The 24,600-nt window shown below is 40.5% G+C and overlaps 1 protein-coding gene across 4 annotated transcripts in view; it reads left to right on the top strand.

Moving 5' to 3' along the window:
• Positions 1–24,600, top strand: part of LOC108024596 (homeobox protein B-H2) — a 42,847-nt gene that overhangs the window by 11,225 nt on the left and 7,022 nt on the right. Inside the window, exons 1-3 of one of the 4 annotated variants that reach the window (XM_050889074.1) lie at positions 6,930–7,140; positions 12,800–13,747; positions 17,874–18,253. In XM_050889074.1, coding sequence (XP_050745031.1) covers positions 12,814–13,747; positions 17,874–18,253 — 1,314 coding nt within the window. In that variant the 5' untranslated portion in view covers positions 6,930–7,140; positions 12,800–12,813. Of the gene's footprint in view, positions 1–6,929; positions 7,141–12,796; positions 13,748–17,873; positions 18,254–24,600 lie in introns of those variants that run through there. The other 3 variants (XM_050889073.1, XM_017094605.3, XM_017094606.3) reach the window with 3 other exon arrangements.

The raw sequence follows: 24,600 nt of genomic DNA, 5'->3' as shown, positions 1-24,600 counted from the left end.
TAAATAGATGGCATGAGCAGAGCAGGACCAGCGGACCTGGCCAAGGACCACCGACCACTTCATCCTCATGCCCATCGCCGCCGCTTGTGGCGCACAAATTAAATGCTACATTCAATGCCATTTCGAAATCATTTCGAGTGCCCCGGCCCGGTGGGTTTTCGGGTGGATTTTCCGCTGGGGTCTGGGGTTCGGGTTGGGGTTGGGGCCTGGGGCCTGGGTTATATTCGGTCTGCCTGGGCCTGCCTGCCTGTCTGAAGGACGCACAAAAGTTGCCAGCCCTCGACTTCTGCCGCAATTGAATTTCACTGGGGCAAAAAAATAAGTTAAGCCGCATGCCTTCTGCCCTCCTCGCCTCTCCCCCTGACGGTGAGCTTGCAATTTGAAAATTACTTTCATTACGTTTAAAAGTTCATTAAAATTTCACATCCCTGAACCGTCCATTTTCGTTTCGCATTTTCCATTCGGCAGTTGTCAGTTGTCCTACCTATTTACACACTGGACTGGCCCATAAAAAGCGAGGGGGGAATGATTTATAGGTATATCTGACCTATTTGCCCGGAATATATAGATGGCCATGGTACTTTGACCCCATCAATGGATCTCGTTAATTGAGATACTTTTCGCTACCGGTTGCAGCCTGCATTATGCAAGCGAATTAACTGAGTTAAGGTAACAATTAAACCATTGGCATGGCAACTGGAATTGTGTAACTATATCCTGGGAAATGGTAAAGGTAAAGGGCAAAGGTGATGCAGTGTGGGAATATTAATTTATTTAATTACTTTACGTGAGATACATAATAAAAAGGGTCTATAAAATGTTCTTATAAGCTTATCTCAGGTTTTATATTTAAACATAGGATATTATTTTCTAAAAAAAAATTCCATATATTTTATTAATATTTTATTCTTTATTAAAAACCTTGATGGGGGATTTTCGAACATCAAATTTCTGAGATATTATTTTCCCCAGTGTGCCACCTAATAAAACATCCCCGAACAAATGGGCAGCGATGAGCGATGAACGATAATTAAATACCGCCTCATGCTCGAGTTACCATCCTTATCCTGCCGAAACTTTGAGTGGCGCCCTTAGCAATTAGGGCGCTGCTGCTGGCTACCACTAATAAAAATGGGCGGGACTCGGGGGCATCCCTGTCATCGCCCCCCGCCGGAGTTCTCTTCGAGCGGAGTTCGCTTCATTTGCTCCAGCTTCGCTTATTTCCACTTAAATGCTTAATTATAATTGAGTTTTATGTACGGCGAGCGCGAGCAAAACTGTCTCTGAGCAGTGCAAAGGCAGTGGCTTCCTGGCAGCGCGTACTTGAAATTAAATACAAATAATCTTTTGACTCCTTGTTGCCCCGCCCCGCCTGCGTAACGAGGTCCGGGGTTCGAGGACCGGGCTCCTCTGCTCCTCAGCTCATCTGCTCCCATTTGGCGTTGTTTTAATTACGTCTTAATGCCAACGCTTAAATGGGCGACTGTGCGCCTTTCTGCCCCGGACGGTCGGCAAGAAGCAGGTTCAATGCCTTCCGAGCTGTGCGTATCAATTCAGCGTTAATTGCTCGCCAGTCCCCCAGTTCCAGTCCGCCGCCCCATCCCGTCCTGCCAGCAAAATCGGATAAACTGGAATGGTGCGAAAGCCGTTTGGGCAAAGGTTCTTATTGATTTTTGTGCAGAGGCAGGCTGCCCCGGGAACCCTGGAACCAAAGGGTTAATTGGGTACCTTAAGGTAAAGGAACCTTAATATTGAAGTTCTTGATTTGTTTTCCAAATTAAGGTTTATTTTCATGTACTAACCATGACTGATTAGAAAGTATCGATATCTTTAATCTATCATTTTTGGGTAATAAGGAAAAAGGAAATATCTACGAATACATTAAGGAAGAAAGTAATATTATCACAATAAAATTTACTTATTTTCAAAGTTATAAAGAAATAATAATGCATATAAGTGTAATTTTAAACCCCGTGTAATTAAAGATTTCAAGATTATCCCTATAAGGATTACTCATATTATATTGTAACTATGCAAACATGAATTTCCTTGGGGATATCCAAGAAATAATAACGACACCCTTAACCACTGTGTTCGATTGTGCTTAATTATGGGAATCTTGCCAGACAATGAGGGAAACTCGGAGTTGGATTTGGAATGGCTGGGGATGATGACTGGGGATGGCACCATCATCGGAAACTGCTCATCAAGGAGCGGAGCTAACTGCCAGACGAGCGTCGAGTACCATCGGGCCACTCACTCGAGAGCTCCGACTTCGACTTGGCCATGTATCATTATTATGATGATGATGCCTGCGAGTGTTTATTTTTGGTAGTTGGGATCTGGGAGTTGGGTTTTGGATGCAGGGATCGGAAATCGGGGAATGGGAACTGGGAGCACAGTTGGCAGCGCCAGCAGTTTTTGTTAATGTTCGCATTAATGTTGTCGTACTGCGCCGGCTCTCATTTACTGGGAAATGTCGAGAAATGTGCGAGGGGATCCGGCGACTGATGGCAACGTTGCTGGCATTAATTAAGCATGTTTGACTGTGAATGTCAACAGCAGAAATTGCCGTTCTGTGCATGTGTTTGGCTCTCTTGGTGCACACTGGGAGAAATGGGGTGGCAAGTCCGGGGAAAAGTCGAAGCTCTAACATTACATTTTAATGGTATATAAACTAAAGTCTAAAATATACTGGTTTGTATCTCTTTAATGGGAATTCTAAAAAGAAAAGCATAGTCTTTGTCAAAATCAGTTAATAATATCTTCTTATGAATTCATAGAACTATTAAAAATTATTGTACTTCTTTCATAAAAACTAGTTAGATCTTGAACCGAAATATATAAATATTTTTCTTTTGCTTAACACATATTTATTTTATGTTTTTATCTATGGAAATTTAAAATGGAGAGACATGGATCTTTGTTTTATCCTTGATAGATATTCTCCATTATTTTCTATTATTTAACTTGCTTTCTTATAACAATATAATTCAGAAATTACAAGTTCCTCAACGGTTTCATCCCATGTTTCTGGCCTAGGCAATAACCATTATGAAATTGCGGTGGTTCCGGTTTTCGTATTATCTTCCTGGGATATCGAAACCCCTATTTATATTTTCCCCAGTGTATTGTGCGAGTGCGTTGACAGGCGGACGACTGACAGGCTTTGCACGGGGCGTGACAACTGCGCGCCCCCTTCACTATCAGCTTTCTCCAGTGTCGCTTGCGCTACGTAATTAAGTGACGCAAGTCAATTTATTTTGCAATTAATCATTAATTTATGCGTACGGAAGTATAATTGACTCATATTTCACCGGGCAGGGAGGAGATCGCCCCGCCAAGAGATGCCAAATATTGGGTGACCGAAGAGTTATCATATTTCGCAGTGGCCAGAAGAGATAATGACCAATCTGAGCAGAATATTTCCACTCACTTAATATTGCGCAGTCACAGAATTAATTCCACAATGCGCACTTCTTCGGAAGTGGGCATTGAATAATACCCTTGCTCATTATTTTAGTAATTCATTTCCTTCCCACGAATGGGCCTTGTCATTAGGTGTGAGATTGTTGTTATCCAGGCTGTTTTGATGGGCAGTACTACGCTGAATACAGAACCTTTAAACCCTACACAAATTATTTTAATCGCTATCTAAAATCTGAAAAGTTATTTGAAAAAGGATTTAGTACAATAATTATAAGTCAAATCGCTTCTACAAATTACAAAGATGGTTATTTCCCATTATAATATCATGAAATAAAGATCGATTATTTTTTGTCCAAGTGAACCTACAATCGAAACAGGATTCAATCCAACAAATACAAATCAAAACGTTGCTAAGTATCCCAATATAGTTCCTAAAATTTGATTTGGTAAGTTGTTATTTTCCACTCATCGTAAAAGTGTGGATAAAATATTCTCCCTTCAAGTGAAATTATGTGAAAAGTTTTCAAATTCCATGAAGTTGTTTGTTAAAAGTTTATGCATACTTCATGTGCCATTTCGTTGATTGATTGACAAACTGATGGATGAACCGAATGCTGGGGAGCTGTAACTGCAATGTAAATAATCGATGGCACATGGGGAATAATGCATTAATTTAAAACATTCCATTCGCAGGCATTCGTTTGACAATTAAGAGCAAACTAGCAATACAGTCCAATCGGAGCCAATCCAACATGTGGTCCAATTGGAGGGCAATTAGTCGGGTTCGCCGACCTTTGACCCACTTTGCGATATGGCCAACGAATGGGGCTCTGAGCCTACTTTCTGACGGATTCAAAAGGGAATTATAATAATGGCAGTAATGAGAAGTGGGGGCCATTGTCGCGCGCCCATTCAAAAGATCATCAATCATAGGCAGTTAGTTAATTGCGGCGAGTTCTCGTTCCCCTAACTGTTTTTCTTCTTTTTTTTTGTGGACAAAGGAGCGGCTAATGGTCGGGCCAAAAAACTGCAAGAAAAAAACGAAAACGTTTAGCGAATAAAATGCCGCAGCAAATTAAAAAATAAAGCTTGAGCACGCCAACTTTGCTGACCCAAAGTTCAAGTGAAATAAGCCATGACAAGCGCCTTTCGCTCCCCTGCTCGGCCAACATTCCTTTCGCCCAAAAACTCAAGGACCCTTGGCGAAAAAGCTTTAAAGGCAAATTGCCTCAAAGTTTTGACTTATTCTTGGAGCACTTCCAGCCAAAAATCGATGTGGACATGGTAGAGATGGGAAGAAATATGGCAGCGAGGGCGAATTATGACAGGAAACATTTCCAGCGGAAATGAGCCTGCCGGCACTTCCGGCTCACAGGCAGTGTGTATACGGCCAAAATGCAAACATAATTAGCTGACATTTTCACTCATTTCGTGTCGTTTCAATTGCGCCCTTCCGCGCTAATGAGCACCGCCCAATCACCACTAGCTCCCCCAGCCACCCAGCCACCCAGCCAGCCCAACCACCCATTCCAGTATCCATCCACTCAACAGTTGTCCACATCTAGCTGTCACTCAGCGCAGACTTCACTGCGTCTAACCTTTTCAGTTACCCCTAAAAAGGCGTCAGCAAAACAACCCTCGCAGACGCATCTAGCAAAAATAACTTGAAAATTGCGCAGCATTTATAATCTGTCTTTGATTTATATAACGATTTCCGTTCCAACTACGAATGGGTGCACTGGGAGAAAACATATCACAACAATCTAAAAATAAATAAAACAAAAATTTCGGTTTCTTATTTATTAACGGAAACCATAAATGTGCTATTAAAATTAGGAATGCCATTGCTAATTATTTTTGAGGATATATTGTACCTCTTAATAAAGAGGTTCCTAAAAAAGGGAAAATTACTTTAAATAAAAATGTAAAAAACCGAATTCTAGTTATAGTTTAAAATCCTTGTCGGTATTTTTATTGTATTTTAAGAATCAAGAACATTAAATGGTGAAAACATCTCCCCAAGCCCTAATCCGACACTCAACAACTTAGCCTTTGTATAATAACAATTTCAAGTGGAACCTCAAGAAATGCGAAGACCTGATGGATAGATTTTTCTGCAGTGGCTGTGTGTGTGTGTATTTGGGACTGGGCCCACCCTTCGCTGGCTGCTTTATATGCTGACTTGACAATAATGGCACAAACACACATCCCGGCCCGCTGAGAACGTGCCACTGGCAGTCAGAGCCGGGAGCTCCCTGATCCGCTCCACAAACTGGCCCCAAACTTCACTTGGCCCGGCTGAACTGGTCGTGGCAGCACAATGACATGAATTCAATATAATAAATAAAATATAATGCTGTCAATAAAAATAAATAAATATAACATCAACAACAGGCAGCCAGTGGCAGGAACGGAAACAGAAAGCAGTGCAAAAGTTTAAGACTCCGCCGGGGGAATTGTAGATTGAAGAGCTTAAATGCTACGCTCAAAATAGCTACGTAATGTTTGTGTGCTCTGCAGATTTGGCTCCGCAGAATGGCAGCCATTTACCTTGGTTTTCCATGAGTGTGGCAGGGCTTGGGGGCGGGATATGTGAAGGAATTTCCCCGCAGAAGTAACTCTCTAATGTTAACTGACGAGGGACTGTGATTCACCTTGAGTTGGGTGTGTGTGTTACCATTATGCCACGCCATTTGGCGGCATTTATTTTATTAGCTCTTACTTAAGTGGTTTACTTTTGGGGAATGGGTCAAAATATTTAGGGGCAGTGTTGGAAAGCGAAGAAAGACAATTACTTAACTAGAAGCTATGATGTTACATAAATGGGAACCAAAACTCAACGTTATTATTTATTCAATTCCTTATATAAGAACTTTTTTCGTAGTTCTATTATCATCCTTAAGCATCCCTTACATTTCATTTAATCAAAGAAAATATCTTGCGTCAAAGGCAACTTTCAAGCACTGAAATCCCACATCTCAGTTGCACACTCGTTGCTATGAAAATATAATAACAAATTCAGTTGCCAGTTTACTGATCCAATTTGACAGTCATAACTAGTTATTTTCACCCCGTGTGGGAAAACACAGCCAAACAAACCGAAAGCACCTGAATAAAACATTCCCTAAATTGCAACTCTCGCTGCAATTGCTCGGATCGAAATCGGCCACCCCGAAAGAAAAGTTCACAATTGCCACTTTTCACACACTCACTCACTCTGCCCCGACAATCGTTTTCAGCATTTTATGATTTATTTATGCAGCCATGTTGGCTGCACTTCCCCTCTGTCGTAGAATACACAATAAAGTAATTCGAATCGAAGTTGGCTGGCAAATCCCACAAAATAGCTGACAACAATAATCGTTTGACTGCCCCATATAAACCTCTATATATACGGAGAACATTATTGGTAGAGGGTAATCAAACCCTGCTCTTAGTATTCCAGCCGTTTGCCTTCGTTCGAGTTGTCAAGTTTTGTGCGACTTTAACTTTAGACTCTGATTCAATTGTTGGCCCCTCGGCCAAAGTGCTAACCCAATTTGGAGTGAAAAAGTAAAAGTTTATTTCATTTTATTCCATTTTAATTTGTGCGAGTCGAGTGTGTGTGTGTGTATGTTTTATTAACTTACATTGTTGTTTTGCCCTTGCCAGGGAAAAGTTTTCGACTAGCAGGCAAAAAAAGGACTAGAACTAGCAAAGGATTGTGCACATGTGAGTATCCCGGGAAAATTAAAACAATTAAAGCGCACGAAACACGAGCAAATTTCCAAGGAATTGCACGAGTCTCTGCGGCAACGGTTAATGTAAATTCATTTAAAATTGCTCAGCACAGGCGGGCAGAGGGGGTGGTGCCATCCACCTGGCCGCGACTGTCGATAGTGAATGCCTGCCGTCATATCGCCATATCCACACCGAGGGCCATGTGTCTGTGTGTCGCGGCAATTTAATTAGCGAGTGCATAACTTTATGAAATATTCAGAGACTTTCCCCGGCAACTATGCGATCCGCCCGGCGCTTGGGATGGCGGTATGTGTGTTTTCTGGGTTCATTTTTGCCACGGCAATTATGGTTCGCCCAGGACATTCATTAGAACACCTCATAAAAATCAATTAGTGGCATATTAAAGGCCTGCGCCGCAAGGAATTCCCTGGGTCACAAAAAAATATACTGGCTCTGGGAGTTGATTGGAATAGCATTTCCAAAGCACATTAACTAGTATCAATACTATAGTGCATTTTATATAGTAATCGTAAATATTAAAGAAAGCCAACATATTATAAAAGCTAAATTATATTTCTTTGAAAAAGGATCTTCATTTTAATGGACTCATAATATATTTATATATCATATAAATGTTCTATATTAAAGGAAATTAGTCATTTTATGTTATGAATATCTTTCTATAGAAATATTCTCTATTGAAGAGAATTTCATATTGATTCCAATAGCCATTTCACAGGTTTCCCTCAACCTTAATTAGCTTAGATGTCTGCCAAGTTTGCCTGCTAATTTGGATCCCATATTTTATTGCCCAGATCCGAATGTTCGTATGGTTATTTGCTTAAAGGCGGGCTATAAAAACCCGTAATTTATAAGGTTTACAAGGCGGCAAATGATGACGCACAAGCCAAAGTTTGTGGGAATGCAAAGGCGGTGCGGCGAGGAAGGCGGTGGTTCGTTTCGAGGGGGTAAATATGAATGACGAATTACACACTTTAGCTGCCAGGTTGACAGCACCCACCCACCCCCACATACACACTCACGAGGGCAGGAAAACAGTACAGAATAGCACATTAAATTATGCTGACAAGGCATAACGGACAGGGACGGAGGGGCGGGGCTGGTGGGTTGGAAAGGGGGCGGCTGCTGGGCGGCACGGGCGGGAAGATACAAAAAACGGGGCGGACAAAGTCAGCCGCACAGTTAACGTCAAAACTAACACACGGCCCAGAGACGAAGAAAAGCCAGCCAAAAGCTGAAAAGCAAAGACGATGACGAACATGAACAAGGACGAAATGGAGAATGGCCAGGAGATGGGAGTCTACAATGACACTTGAGATAAAAAAGGAAAATTTAAAAAAAGCTGCCGTAAATTCATATAAAATTTAGGTGAAAGTAGTCTTACTTACTTGAAGATCGTTTATAGAAATTTTAAAGTCTAACCATCAAAAGATTATTAAAGTATTTGATCCGTTTTTATAAAGTATCCTTTCGGTTTTCTGATGATGAATAAAGTAATCAACATGAATATATTTTAATTTCTAGATTTTTAACTAGTTTTGCAAAGTTTATATGAGTTTAATTTATGATGTTTATTTTAAAGAAGATAGGAAGTCCTCTTCTCTCTTTTTCCCTTTTTTTTTTTGAGTGAACATGGGTGTATTGGATGAGGACGACCAAGAGTCTCTGAAGAAAGCTGCCGTGGGCCAAATGAAGCAGACCCTGATGATGATGATTCGAGAGTGGCTTGTTAAAATTCCAACAAAACGGCACAAGCAAAAAGTCCACCCCCTCATGCATGTCCTGCCCTCCGAGCCTCTGACCCCCCTGTGGAATGTGTGCTGCGTTGTTGTCAATGCAATAAAATGAAAATGAAATAAAATAGACAAAATGCTGGCAAGCCAGAGAAGGACAGACGGATGGTTGGATGGACAGGACCAAAAACCATCTCGCAAGCCTCCAGGCCAAATATGGCTGGCAAAAAGTTGTCCAAATGACCAAAAATGTAGACTTTCCGATGAACGAAATGTACGTTCATATGCGAGGCAAGGCCAGCAGGAGCGAATTCTCAGAAAGGGGGTTTCAATTTAAAAGTAATTTAAGGGAAGCATAGAACTAAAGCATCCTCCGGATCTTATAAAACTCTTTGTTATACAGGCGTTATAGAGGCCTTTAAGAATTTGCAGATATTTGTTAAGGTATTTAATTTCTACCCTATATTTAGTGGTACACCCAAACAAGTCAAGTATACAAATGACCACAACGATTAGGTTTAAAGAGATTTGTTTGGGCACTTAAGTGTTGGGATTACAATGGCTCCTCCACGACGTACAGTTTAGCTGTCGTAGCCATCTTTAACATTCCATCCAATATATTTTCTGTCACACATTCGCATCCACATATCCACCGCTCCTGACTTGACACATGTGCCATGGCAGCGTGGTGGCAAGTCCAGCTAACAAAACTTAAATGCCATTAGCCCTCGTCCTGGCACTCGACACTTGGGTCCTGCCACAGAGCGCACGGTCGAGGGGCAGATGATGGGGATGGGAATGGGGATGGCAATGAAGGTCTATCAGTGGTGGGGGAGCCTCGGAGGCCCTAACAGAAGCGTGCCAGGTAACTAATACACACACTAAGCTACTGAACGTGCCACGGGGCAGGGCACTCTTTTCGGAGGGCGCACTGAAAAGAAAAGGGTCTGGAAATACAAGGAAAAATCTGGATAAAGTAATAACAAAGCTGAAAATAAAAAAAATATAATCCTATAAAAATATATAACACTAAGCAATAACTTTTTATTTATTAGATCAGTTAGGAATTTTACTTACTTTATTCAACAGTTTTACTTTAATTTGTATTTTTTAGTAGTTAAGTTTTGTTTTATTCTATATTTTTTAAAAATCTTTTCAAACCCTTTATATACTTGTTAAAAAATTAAATTTTTTTAGGCAAAATCATCTCTTATTTTAAAATTAGAACTCTATCTAAAATACTTGTTGTTAATGGTCTTAAATCAATACTTGATTTATCCAATAGAATTAGGGGATTATTTTTGAGTTACTTAAATTTTTTTTAGTGTAGTGCCTCTTTGGCCATCTCTTTCTCTCTCTCTCCTGTTTCTGAGCTCGGGCCTGGAAGGCAAGGCAATTGAAATAACTTCTTCCGCTTGCCTGCGCTGCTTCCGCTGCTTGAATATGTCCCCCAAATCAGCCAGCAACACATTCCTGCCCCCTCCCACACCCCCTCTCTATCACTCCCTAGCCATCAGGCACCACCCCCACCCACCCATCATCATCGTTTTGAATTGGCTTTGCGTGTTGTTGCTGCTTTTTGCCATTTATTTTATTTCGCTTTAAGTGATTTTGCCAGGCGCCTTGGCAACATGTTGCTGGCAACATCGATGGACTCTCTCGCTGGCGCATGTTGAGAGAGAACTTTGGCAAGGCTGTGTGGGTGGCTGGGGAGTATCTGTGTGAATGGCAAATTTCTTCGTGTCTTCTCCTGTTGTTGTTGCTGCTGCCGAGCGGCAATAAAAAACATTTAAGCACGCATCATTTTATTGAGCGCGCTGCTTGAATCTGACATTTGGGCTGCGACGCCAGCAGCGACGTCGACTGCGAAAAGTGGGTGGCTGTCTGCCCAGTTTGGGTGTGTGTGTGTGTGTGAGTGACGGGGTGAGTGTGCACTTTGTATTAATTTAAATAGCTTTTGGGAATGCCAGAAATGAGTTGTTACAACGCATAACGATGCATTGGAAATGCCAACAAATTAGGTGCAGATTGCTTACACAAATTGTAGACAAGTGAATTTTAATTCATTTCCACTGCAAATATTTGGTTTGAATAAAACTGCACACAAGTTGTAAGGATTACAAACCATTTTCCAATTATTAAAAGAATTTTTCTAATTTGTCCTGTATCGAATGATTGCAAGAAACTTCGTTTTAAAACTTTAACATGTGTCATGCAATTTTTAGAATATAGTAAATCATCTATGACGAATCCATAAAAAAGGCATTAAGCAGATTTATAATTATTTCATTAAGAGTTAAATCATTTAAGAACCGCAGCGTTAAATATACATTTCATAAGCCGCAGGCTTAAGTCATTATTAAAAGCGTGAAAGCCACAGGCATTCAGCAAAAATTACTCACATTCACTTTTAAACTCACTGAACTCAAGAACCAAATAAAGATTTAACGTTCTCTAAATTTATTCAATTTTAATGAGCACTTTAATAAAATTATTTGCCGTTTCCATGGAGCTCCAGACGCAGCTCGACGAAAATACTGGTCCAATTTAAAAAAAAATAATTTCCCTTGTACATTTCACACGCTTTTGACTTAACGAATTAAGTTAAATTGTGTCACACTCAAATGTTGTGCCATAAATTTTCAGCAAGCACTTGCAAACGCAAACGCACGCTCACAATGACAAATGTACACGGCTGTGCGACACCGCCCGCCGCCCACCGCCCACTTGGCCCTCCCCCTGAATTCAGCACTTGAAAACGTATGTGCCGCCTAGTTAGATCCTTCCTCTCGCTCTATCTCCGCCCGTCTCACTCGCTCCCTCTTTCGCAATGATTGTGCAACATTTTGTTATGCAAATCACAACGCAGTGCGCCAGGAAATAGGCTACGCCTGACCCACCCAACTCGCCCCAGCCCCATCTCAACTCAACCCAATTCAGGCGAAGCCGAAGCCAAGGCCCGCCGGAGGGTTAAATAAGTTGAACTGCACTGAAAAATAAACTGTTGCTCAAATGGGAGTAAAAAAAGTAAGGGAATTCAGAGGGAGAGTAATCATCTTTATAGATAATAAATGATCTAAGAACATATTTTCCTTTAAAGCACATATAACTTATACAGAACTACACTGAAAAACGAAGTGCTACTTAATTGTGACTCATCTTTCAGGTTAATATATAATCTAAGTATAAAGGTTGGCCTACAATCTGTCAAAGCACTTATCACTTTATAATCACAGATTTCACAACTTCGTAAAACAATTTCGCATTCCTACGAACATGACAAATATGTGCTAATTATACCTAGATGACTAAATAATACACTAGATCGAAATCAAATTGAATTATTAGCTTTTTTATGTGATATATCATGACAAATCTGTAGATCGAATCCAATTAAACTATTACCTTTTTATATGATATATCATGACATATTTCTAGCTCTGCTTTCCTATTATTATCATCAATAAAGTTCTTAACTAAAGCAAATTTATACGATAATTCATAATTGTCGTGCAATTATCACAGTTTTTTTCTAAATTGATCTTGGAATTACAATTATTTTTTGCTGTGCAAATTGCGGCACAGGCAGCAAGTGGCAACGGACTGACGCTGTATTTTATTGCATTACTTTTGGGTCTCAGTTGGGGAGGCTAGGTGGGTTGGTTACAGGGGGATGGGGGGACGGAGGGGATGGAGTCTACTGTAAGCGAAGCCTTTTGGCCTTCACGTCGAGGGCGGGCACAAATTACATTACCAGGCGCCAGTTGGCAGGCAAACCATTAACAAGTTGACGACAAATGTGCAGCTGTTCGGGCTAATCTAAGTTCCTTTCCTACTTTATCTCAATTTTTCCGAGCTAACTTTATTTACTGTTTTCTTATTTCCCTTACCAGCAGGCAGCGTGGCCTAAATGATGCCCGAAACTGAACGCGAAACTGAAGCGGAAATGGCTAGCGGTGCCCTGGGGCATACTTATGGTATTGTAAAGGATCAGCAACAGCAGCAGCAGCAGCAGCATCACCACCACCTGCAACACCATCAGCAGCAGCAGCAGCAGCAGCAACACCAGCAGTCCCCAGCCGATCTGTACAAGATGGCCTGCAATGGCTATAATTACAGCAGTCCCCTGACCATTCCGCCCACCTCGATGACCATGGTCAGTCCGATTGGCAGCAGCAAGGAGAAGCTGGTGAATATGTTGCGCGTGCGCGACAACAACAACATGGCCAGCCCGATCGCGGACAGTCCGCCCACCACGTTCCTGCAAAAGCAGCTGGAGGCGGTGGTGGCTCCCAGGCCAAGTTCAGTGCATCCCCAGCAGCAGCCACATCCGCAGCAGCAGCAGCACCTCCAGCAGCAACAGCAGCAACAACAACGGCGCTCAGCCAGCACACCTGCAATCACAACCACACCTGGTCCGCCCACCAACTGGCATGCCCATGTCTACGATCGTCTGCCGCCCCGCCCAACGCCCCACTCCATCGCCGACATCCTGGGCATATCCCTGGTGAAGAAGGATCGCTCGGAGGGCGCCTTCGATCACCATGGTCCGGCCAAGTCGCCGAACAGCATACTGAAGCCCTACCAGGATCAGCAGCCCATGAGGAGCTCCTCCATTTCGATGAGCGAGGCCAGCGAGGAGGACAGCGGCGCCTTGGCGGGAGCAACATCTGCCGCAGCAGCAGCAACTGTCACCGCAGCAACTGTTGCAGCCGCTGCAGCGGCCTCTCCGCTCGATCAGCCGCTCAATCTGTGTGTGGCCAAGAAGTCCCGCGACAGCAACAACTCACCCATGCCGGCCACCAAGCAGAGCCAAATCCTCGGCAAGTCCGCCACCAAGAAGGGTAAGCATTGGGCATTACTTGTGCACTGAAAAAAAATGGTTAAATGGGAAAATATTGCAAAAAAAATAATATGCTCTCTTTCCACCTAAAAAAATGAGTATTTTGCGCGAAACAAAAAAAGTAATGGTCGAAAAACGGAAAATCATACCTTTTTGAACTCGTAGTAAAATTTCCCATCAATGGGCATTCACACCTAAAAATTTATTTTTATGACCAATTTTTGAAAAAAATAATGATGCTACCCCTTGTAAAAAAATCAAAAATTTGATAAATTTGTTTGCTTTCAATATCAGAGAGAAAGTGACTGCGATCAATTGTCTAGCTTAATAGCTGACCAAAACAGTGCGTCTTTTAGTTTTCGGACCATTTTTGACCATTTTACAGCCATAAAGGTCAAAGAAAAATATCGGTTTTTGGTCAAAAACCAAAATTTTCATTTCTGTCCCAAAAATAATCAGTATTTTGCGCGAAACAATAAAAGTAAGGGTCGAAAAATAGAATGTCATACCTTGCTGAACTCGTAATAAAATTTCCAATCAATTGGCATTAACAGCTAAAAAATTTTATTTTTGACCATTTTTCGTAAAAAAAGACGATGCTACCCCTTATAAAAAAGTCAAAATTTGCAAAATTTTAAAGTTTTCAGAATCAGTTAAAAAACGACTGCGATCAATTATCTACATTGTTAGCTGAGCAAAACAGTGCGTCTTTTAGTTTTCGGACCATTTTTGACCATTTTACAGCCATAAAGGTCAAAGAAAAATATCGGTTTTTGGTCAAAAACCAAAATTTTCATTTCTGTCCCAAAAATAATCAGTATTTTGCGCGAAACAATAAAAGTAAGGGTCGAAAAATAGAATGTCATACCTTGCTGAATTCGTAATAAAATTTCCAATCGATTGGCATTGGCAGCTAAAAAATTTTATTTTTTACCATTTTTCGTAAAAATAGACGATGCTACCCCTTATAAAAAAGTCAAAACTTGCAAAATTTTAAAGTTTTTAGAATCAGCCAGAGAATGGTTGCGATCAATTATATAGATGGTATGCTGTTAAAAACAGTACGTCTTATAAGTTTCAGACCATTTTTTATACCAAAAAAGGTCAACGAAAAATATCCTTTTTTGGCAAAAAACATCAGTTAAACTTCAAGAACAACTTGTTATTGAAAATAGATAAAAATTTTAATATTTTCAAGAAGGTGAGCTGGTTGCAGTGTATACATTTCGGTTGTATCTTTGAGCGATTCTATTTGTGAACCGATCTCTCTCCCATCCCTTGCGTATTGGCGCCTGGCAGAGGTAGGATGTGTACGCCATGTGGCAACGCTCGACGAGCCTGCCAATTGAGCGGAGCGCCGAGCTCTCAACACGCTTCAGCGAAGCGTGCGGCGGGCAACGCGGCGTATGCGTGTTTTGCCAACTTAAATGATGCCCATCGGTATCTTCTTGGCCCGCTCGCCGCATCGGCCCCTGTTTTTTGGCCTGGCTAATGGTCAGGTCATTAGAATTTACCACACTCCAGTTAGGTTTCGGCTCGTCTGTCAGCTACTCAATTTTCTATGAATTTTATATGCCACATACTTAATTACAGTTGGAAAATGTAATAAACTTAATAAAAAACAGTTTATTTAGTTAAAAAAAATATTTAAAAGAGATGTAGTATCTAGTGAAATCAGCAAATCGTTTCCCCAATTTTCTTATATATTATACTGCACATCGATTTGATATATCTGGCCCGAAAACCCCTTTTAAGTCACTCAAATCGTGCCAAAAATGGTTGAGCAAACACAATGTTTGCATATAAATTCACCGCATTCTCTTTTGATAATTAATAAACTATTGAAAGTGTAATTGGTCAACAAAATGTGCAAAATTTAATTAGATGCACTTTTGGCTCAGTGCTTTGTTATTTTTATTTCTTTATTGCATTTTCATTTTATTTTATGTGCGATTCGAAAATGGTTGCCAATTTGAATATGCATTCGCTTTGGCTGCATTAAAATGATTTAATTCGCGAGAGGCCAGCGGAATGGCACGAAAATAAACGAAAATGCAATTAGCAATTGCCACGGCAACAATGAAGCCCATACAAAATGGCAATCGGTGGGCAAAACAAGCAAAGTTGAGAACACAATTTGAATAATTTTGCAGCCGCCGTTCGCTTGGCGCGTTAATTGCTCAGTGTTGTGTGTGTGTATCTGTGTTCCGCTTTTATTGTTATTAAAATCACGTACCAGACTTGGGCAGAAACAACAGCGCAACGATTGAATGACGAACTTCCAGACATCCGATTGTGTGACATAGTCATCGGTTAAGTTTCGCTTAATTACTTGTTTGCAGCTGCCATAAATGGAAATGCCGTCAAATCGAGTGGAGTTTGGCACTAAGTTGAAGCCGAATACATATAGATTTTTGTACCCACTTGGCCTAACGACATTTAAATGCCCGGCGACGACTGGGCCTAATGAAAATGACATGGCAATTGCCAATTGGCGTTAAGAGCTGCCGAGCCACTGCCGAGCTACTACCCCTGTATAAACAAACATTTGTGCAAAGTTTTTATTGTTGTTGCTCTAATTGCACAAGTTGCGGGCTTTTAACGCTTGGCCAGCTTGTTGTTTTTCCGCTTTTGTTTTGCCATTTAGTTTTATTGATTTCGCGCCATTGGGGCGCCCTTTACACTCCACTGACATCGTCTCCCATTTCTCCTGGGGGGGGCTGTGTTCGATGGTGAAAATTGCCAATTGCCAATGGCGACAGCGCAATACAACGACAATGGCAATGGTGTCGCACCCGAACCACCCCCACCCCCACAACCACCCCCTAATTAATCACAGTGTCATGCATATGAGGCCGCCGGGGCCCACGCGGCGTATTAGCAATGCGACAAACGACACAGCACACTGCGATACCGCGCTACTGCGATACCGAGCGCTTTGCATTTAACTGTCAATTAGATTTCAATTATGCATTGGTAATTGAAGTTGTCCAGCCAGCGCCCGACTCATGCCAGACACGTTTCGGCCCCGTCAGGCCCAAAAGCCGCGGACGCAGCATATGGCACTTATGGCACAGTTAACACTTGTTTTCGCCCGATACTACAAGTCGGCCAGTGGCCAAGCAGGGAGCCCAATGAATGCCCTAGATCGAATTATATTAAAACCATCTAGCAGGTATAGGTTATAGTCATTATTAGGGTTCTTACGGCATACTTCTTAAGCATCTCAAAAATTCGACTTTATGGAAGCCTTGGAATAAATGCAATACAACGAAACTTTAAAATAAAAAATATATATATATATTGGCTATACATATATTATAGAAAATATTACGAATTTCAGGGTATACTTCTTTAATATTTTCATATTTTAGAAAGAGTTCTGAAACAGTTTGGGCATATTAATTTTCTGGGAACTATGTACTAGGTAGAAACCTATTAAAAACAACTAGCTTTTTTATTGTTGTGTAGATCATTATTCTTAAATAATTCAAGATTTTATAGATGTATCAGATCTATAATACACACATTCATTTCTTATATGAGTATTATGATTTAACTTTTATTATAACTTAGGAATTAAGCCAGATTTGAAAAATGCAAATGATGTTGTCTTAATTATATTATGAGATTTCCAGGGGGTAAATACACTTGAAGTTTTTTGTTTAAAGATCAGGTGTTATCGCTTGATAGAGGCTCTCTAAATTTGTTTATATAAAACGAGAGCCTCTATTTATTTTCTCAATCGAGTTGCTCTTGAAGACCAACAACCCACTTAATCCAATGGCACAAAATCGAAAACAAAAGCCGAGCTTATGGCAACTGACAAACAGCAAATGCACATTGGAAAGAGAGGCCACTAGAAATAAGAAAGAAAGCACTCATATGGTACAGCCGGGGAACGGGCATGGAACAATGCATAACAACAAAAGGCAGTTGGCCCAGTCGATTGCTGTTACATTTGACGGGCTAATTGCAAAAGCGGTTATGAAATGACAGCCAAGAGACCCAATTGAGGTTAAACAGCTGCGATTCGATAGAAAAGTGAGGCAAACACGATCAAAGCAAATATGCATACTCATATATGGTTAACTTTTCTTGTTTTCTGTTTCGTTTTTTTTTTTCAGAGAGCTCTGGCAAGCCGGCGGCCAAGAAAAAGAAGTTGACGCCCACCGCAGCGGCAACGGTGGCTCTACCGCCGGACATCAGTCCCACGGGCAGCAGTGACAGCCTGATGCGGGACAAGATGATGGCCGGCGGCAACCTTAATAGCTCGCCCGGCGGAAACGCCAATCCGCAGCTGCAGAGCAACGCCAACAGCACGCTGGAGACCACCGAGGATGACTCCGACTCGGGATCCACGGATGCCCGGCGCAAGAAGAAGGCCCGCACCACCTTCACGGGCCGCCAGATCTTCGAGCTGGAGAAGCAGTTCGAGGTGAAGAAGTATCTCAGCTCCAGCGAGCGCACCGACATGGCCAAGCTGCTGATGGTCACCGAAACGCAGGTAGGACTGTATTACTTTTAAAAATAAATACAAAACAAATGGAATTTCCTAAAATAAAAAATTAAATATAAGAGATAAGATATATAGGTAGATAAATAGTTTTTAAAGAATAAATATAAGACAACAAACTTAAAAAGATAAAACATAGAATGATAGAATTTATGCAGACAAAAGCGAATTTTTATTACCATTTATTAATTTATTATAATTTTCTAGTGGCACTGATTAATTTGCATTTTCAAGATATATAACTCCAACAAAAAAGTAGCTAAAAACTATGTTATGGATGAAGTAAGCGCCTTTATAAGACTTTTATATTTAACAATTCTTAATGAACCTCATATAACTTTCTACAAAAAGATAATATCCTTTAATTTCATGGAAATATTCCTAAAATTTTCTTAGGTTTCTAGTTCTACAAATGCTCAAACTACGAATCATCACTGCCTAGCATTTGAAGAACTAAAAAAACATTATGTTTTTAGGCGGATTATTCGGTTTATTTAATGTGACAATATTTTGCTGGCCAAAGCTAGCTCAAAAAGCACAGTCGCAATTGTGGCCATTTAATTAAATTAAATACTTTTTAAAACTCCCTCTCCCTGAATAATTCCCCTCTAATGCGCATATTTACCCATAAATATTCGATTGGCTGTGCGTATGCTTGTTTTATTTAATTTGCCTAATTTGCACACGGAAATCCACAGCGAAAAATACAAATGGTTTCATTTTAATGCATACAGTTTCTCACAAAAAAATTGAACAAAAGGAACAATTATACTTGAAATTAAATATTTAGTAACTAAATAGTTGCAACATATTTTAAAACATTGAAGATAACGTGTTTTTATATTAATGAGTATGCTACAAAAAAAGAATTAATTAAATACCATTTAAATAAACTGTGAGTTTTAAAGCTGTGATGAGAACTGTATCTGTGGTCGGGGAAATAATAAAAGGCCAAATTAAATGCATGAAATGAACACTCATGATATAAATATGCACTTTTCGATCCTGCTGTTTGCATTAGTTTAATCCGCTATTTATTTACCCAGCTAAAATCTCCCCGGGAGCCATGAAATATATCGTAATTTAATTGAAGCGCATAACAAGAGGAAGCAAGGTGTGATGCTGGTTAATGCCTCAGTAATTATTATGCCGAATTGTATTTTGTTGCTGTTGCTGTTGCTGTTGCTGCACTTGCAGCAGCTGCCCGAACATGCGATTTTGCAGGGGAGAGGGGACATTTTCCAGGGGGGCGCGGGGGAAAAGCAGGACAAATTTACAATTTGCATGGAAGCCAGAAATGCCTTAAAGCAAGAGCAAACTCACACTCGAAAGCACACACTCACACACAGAGCGGCCTGATTGTGAAATAAATTGAGATTTATTGACTAATTAGAATAAATTAACTTTGCAGCAAGGACATGCCCGGGGCCCAAATGCTGTCAGCCAATTAAGAGCAACAACACAATTTATGTACAAACACACCCACATGATTACCCGAGTGTTTGCTCTTTAAGAGGCGCTAAATTAATCAAAACTTGAGCATTTTACTAAGAATTGGGCAACCCGTTGCGGTTTGTGTCCCAAACAGGATAATTGGGGAAACCGCTTAGGTCGTTTGTTATCTGCATTTGCAGTTGACAGTCCAGAGTTAAAGTAACCCAAGTTTATCCAGTTAGTCAATTCCTGTTTAATAATAACGTAATATATCTTTTGTTCTTATGAAAATATAATTGCTAATCACTCCATGATAAATACCTATTTCATTTCAATATATTATTCCATTGTTTAGTTAATATTTTCGAGACTCTTATGGATACTTAAGAACGATATTAAATATTGTAAGACATAACTAAATAGTAAAAAAGATTTTTGATAGATTAGAATGAAAAACCTGGTAAAAAATAGCTGGTAGTGTTGGTACCCCCTTTATTAAGCAGCTGGCAGTGTTGTAAGATGCTTATAAACAATCTCCCCAATTAAGCATTCACTAGCCACTTCATATCCTTCACGTATATATAGCCCGCTACTGGACTTTGTCCTTGTCAATCCTTACAAAGCTGTCAAAACTTGGGGCTGTCAATGCAAACCCGATTTGCATTAATAATCTCACGTTACGCATACGCCGTGTGGGAGCTCAAATGCCATAAGACTAATTGGCTGCCATGGCAAAAGACCCAGTCAGATAAACACACACACATACACAACCAGGGGGGGAGGGGGTGAGGGGGTTGGAATGAGCAGTATATAGATGTAGATGTAGATGGAAGCCGAGCAAATTGGCCATGGCAACAACAAGGATATGGCGGCGGAGTCACATCGAAATGCTTGCTTAATTAAATTACATTCTCCATCAAGTCAATTAATTACAAGTTGATGTACACATATAAACACTAAGGACCCTGCAACGCGTGCGTGTGTGCACTGGGAATAATTCCATGAATTTCTCAACACTAAATTGATCATTTTTGCCAGAATTACTTAACCAACTTAGTTATTATTTTCCCTCAGTGGCTTATGTTTGATGGCCAACTGTCTGTGCGAGCCAAAATGTTATGCATGTCGACATGTTCAAGTGTTTTGTCTATGTTATTAATATTATAAGCTCGGACCAGTCATTTATCATCCTGGCAAAGGACATGTGCGCCTGTGTGCGTGAGAAACCGACGTCAATTCAAGTGCAATGCACAGATTTCCCACCCACACTTGTGCGTTGCGGGCTCCTGTGTGTTTATATATAAAACACGGCCAGGGCACATAAACATGTATGTGTTAATCACAGCAATAATATCAGCAAATTAACTGCAGGACACGGCTCTCAGTGTGTGTGTGTGTGTGTGTGTGTCCTGCTGTGGCCGGGCATTAAGCCTCTTGGCCATTTGCATTGGCACTTGCCAATTTTCCCATCGAGCCACCGCTCACACTGGATCAACTTTTGCAGCGAGGGATTTACGTTAATTGGAATCAAATTACCAACTCCTCCCTTAATTGCCAGCCCGCCAGCCGGCCCATTCGACTGCAGTTGAAAACTTGTAATTATACTTTGAATAAGCGGATCAAGGTTTTTCGCAGTTCTTAGGAAATTGCCCCACAATGGTTTTTCCTAGTACTTAATATGAGCCGTTGTTCATTAGGCAGATGAGCAGTTGAATTTACTCAAGAGCTTAAGCTTAAGTTTTGGTTTAATTTAATCATTGGTGTTTTATAAAGTGGTATTCAATATTTTTAAATCAAACAGAATTGTTTCCCTTTTTAAAGTCTGGGCCTTGCAAATAAATATGGCATATATAATTATTAAAATTTTCCCTGAAAATTATATAGTTGAAATCAATGAGGGACTATTTTTCTTAATTTAATATATTTTTCAGCAGTAGATATTTCTTTTAAATTATGATATACCACAAATTAAACTGAATGATATTTGATGAACATTTGTTAATGTTTAAATATTTCTTTTAATATATAGAAAAATTTTTATAGACTTAAAAAATGGGTCAAATTTATATTGAATTCTAATTAGTTATGAAATCAAAGTTTCATAAAGAAGGAAAGGTAGTATAAGCTTAAACTCAGTATTTCGATTTTCAAATATTCTTTGATTCAGTTACAAACAAATTGCAAAAGTTGAGTTGCATTAAAAATACTATCTTTTAGCTACCACTGTATCTCACCCCATAATAAACACAAAAAAGTGAGACAAACGAAGAGCCAGAGACAAAGTGAGAGCCATAAAAGTGGCTTTAAATAGACGGCCATAATGTGGTTCGCATATGGGTTGCCCTCTGGACTGGTGGCAGCGGATGGGGATGGATGAGGATGAGGTGGCTGCCACTGGCACCACGGTGGTGCAATCTCCATTCGCGGCGTGCTCGTCATCCAGGCAGCACTCGTGTCTGCATCGTCTGTCATCAACAAACTGTAAAATAGCCTTAAGCCAGATAAAAATCAATTAATTACGCGTAGATGCGGCTGTCCCAACTGCAACCGCTGCACCACCCCCCCGCCACACCCCCTGGCACACACGCACACAGCGACACACTCACCCACACTGGGGCAAACTGACAACATTGTAATTGTGTTGCGATTACCAAACGAACGTCACGCGCCAAACGCAGCAAATTACATTTGCATATTAGTGCCAGCGGCGGGTAGCGGGAGGGGGTGGTGCAGCAAAATGTGGAGTCCTGGGTGGTTCGGGGGGCGGCGTGGCAGGGGGTGGCGCTGCATTATGCCGCATTGATAGCATAGGGGCGTGTGCTGGCAACTGTTCGCCTGCGGTCTGCACTGCAGCTGTCTCGACAATTTGCATTAGGCATTTCATTTTAAATGTTTGCCATCGCTCGCTCATAAAGCCGAATGTAATTGCCACTCAGGTGCGACCTAAATGTTGATTTACTCGCCGTCGAACAAGTTTTGGGATTGAATTTGATTGCAGTGGAATCATCGCTTGATTTCAGGCGAGAGATTAATGCGTTGCGATGGCATGTTGGGCAGTTCGAATGGGTCGATATAGCCACATTCCCAATGTTCAGGTATAGTCGAAAGAGTACTGAAACATAATCCAATCTTTATTAATTTGTTCCTTTACGTAAGAAGACATTCGTAGGATATAAAAGCAGGTATCAATAAGATACAGATACATTTATATGATAAATAGGACAATATTGTTTACCACACCCAAAATAATAGATTAATATAATTATTCTGCCCTATTCCATTATTTGTTACCATTTTTAAGAACAAATCCTTTTCAACTACATTTATATACCATCTAGTACCCACCTCTTCATCAGCAAAACGAACATATTAACAGCCAGTTAGGAGCTCGCATCCCTAACTCCAAATCTCCCCTATATCACGCAACTGCAGACCGCAAACAACTCCTATGCCATGCAGTTTTGACCTCTGATTTTGTCCAACTGTGCAGCGTATCTGTGCCTGTTTGTTTGCATTTAAATGGTCAATCTCTCGCTTGGCCGGCGGATGGCCCTAACGATTCTGGGCCAGAAAACAAGCAGCGTTCACTGGCAGTTGGCCAAATGACAAATGCGGTAATTAAATTAAACTGCTGCCACAAGCAGCACAAACAAATCAAATGGCAATTCATCTTTGAGGGCACCACATTATGGTGACCCAGGCCATGGAGCAATGTGGTTCGAGTTTCGAGTCTGCAGCTTCAGGCTTATTTATATTCAGGGCCTGTTTGTGGCATTGGGCACAGGGGTAAAAAATAGTGATGCGTTAAATTAAATTTTTGTGTGTGCGAAATAAACAAGGACACTGCAGCTGGAGCTTATTGCCCTTGTCTTTTATTATTATTGTTAATATTGCCATTGATATCAATCAGTTGCAGCCTGAAAAGGCATTTCCGTATGCATTTCGCAAATAATTCTGTCATTTGCAAACGTTGATACATTGAAAAAGTTGTTTGCTGGCAATACAACAAATTGAAAATAATTTTTTAAAAGGCCTTCGACAAAATACTTTCTGGAAGGCAGGCCGCCGTTGTTAATAAAGTCTTTGTTTATTGCTCTGAGCTAATGTACATGGTAGACCATTTATTTAATTGCCTTCGGGCCATTAGGGCTTTAATGACGTTCCTAGAAAATGATTTCGTCATATGGCAAATCCACTAAACTGTCGCTTTGGCGCGGTAATTTATAGTTTTAATCCAATTACACATCAAATCACTCGATATAAATCTATAAAGGCACACTCGACACTTTCACAGCTGTGTAATGAATGCCTTTGGCTAATTAATTAACTAATTAAAGCTAATTTACATTTTATTAGTCGGTAATTATTTAATCAATTCATGAATAATTTAATACCCACACACACAAGCGCACGCCCCGCAAAATGGCTAAACAAATATCACGCATACGCAACGTGGGCTTTCAGCGTATTAAATGAAAATGAAATTGTTTTAAGCAAAGCAAACAGCCGCTTTTATTCTTTAGATAATTAATAAATAAATATGTCAAAATTGATACATGTGTATATGAGTATATTTGCTCTACCCTCATATTGAATCGTGGCCCAAAGTGGCTAGCATAAACTAGCACAATGGACACCACAAAGTGTGTGCGTTAGTGCATAATTCAAACAATAAATGCAATTTGCCGTTATTAGTATTATTGGGCACCACAACTTAATTAAATTGTTACGCATACGCCCCAGATACCACCGCAAAAAAGGGTTGTGCTCCCAATGGCATTTTGGCAGCCACTTTCAGGGGAATTGTGCTGAATTTCAGCTACAGGGAGGGTTAAGGTTTTGATTGCGATTGGAAATTGACGGGAAACCCTGTTAAAAATTTTAAATTAGTTTTAAATTTAATT

This window comes from Drosophila biarmipes, chromosome 3R (genome assembly GCF_025231255.1).
Source record: "Drosophila biarmipes strain raj3 chromosome 3R, RU_DBia_V1.1, whole genome shotgun sequence".
NCBI classification, from domain to species: Eukaryota; Metazoa; Arthropoda; class Insecta; order Diptera; family Drosophilidae; genus Drosophila; species Drosophila biarmipes.
This window is presented reverse-complemented; position numbering and strand designations above follow the sequence as displayed.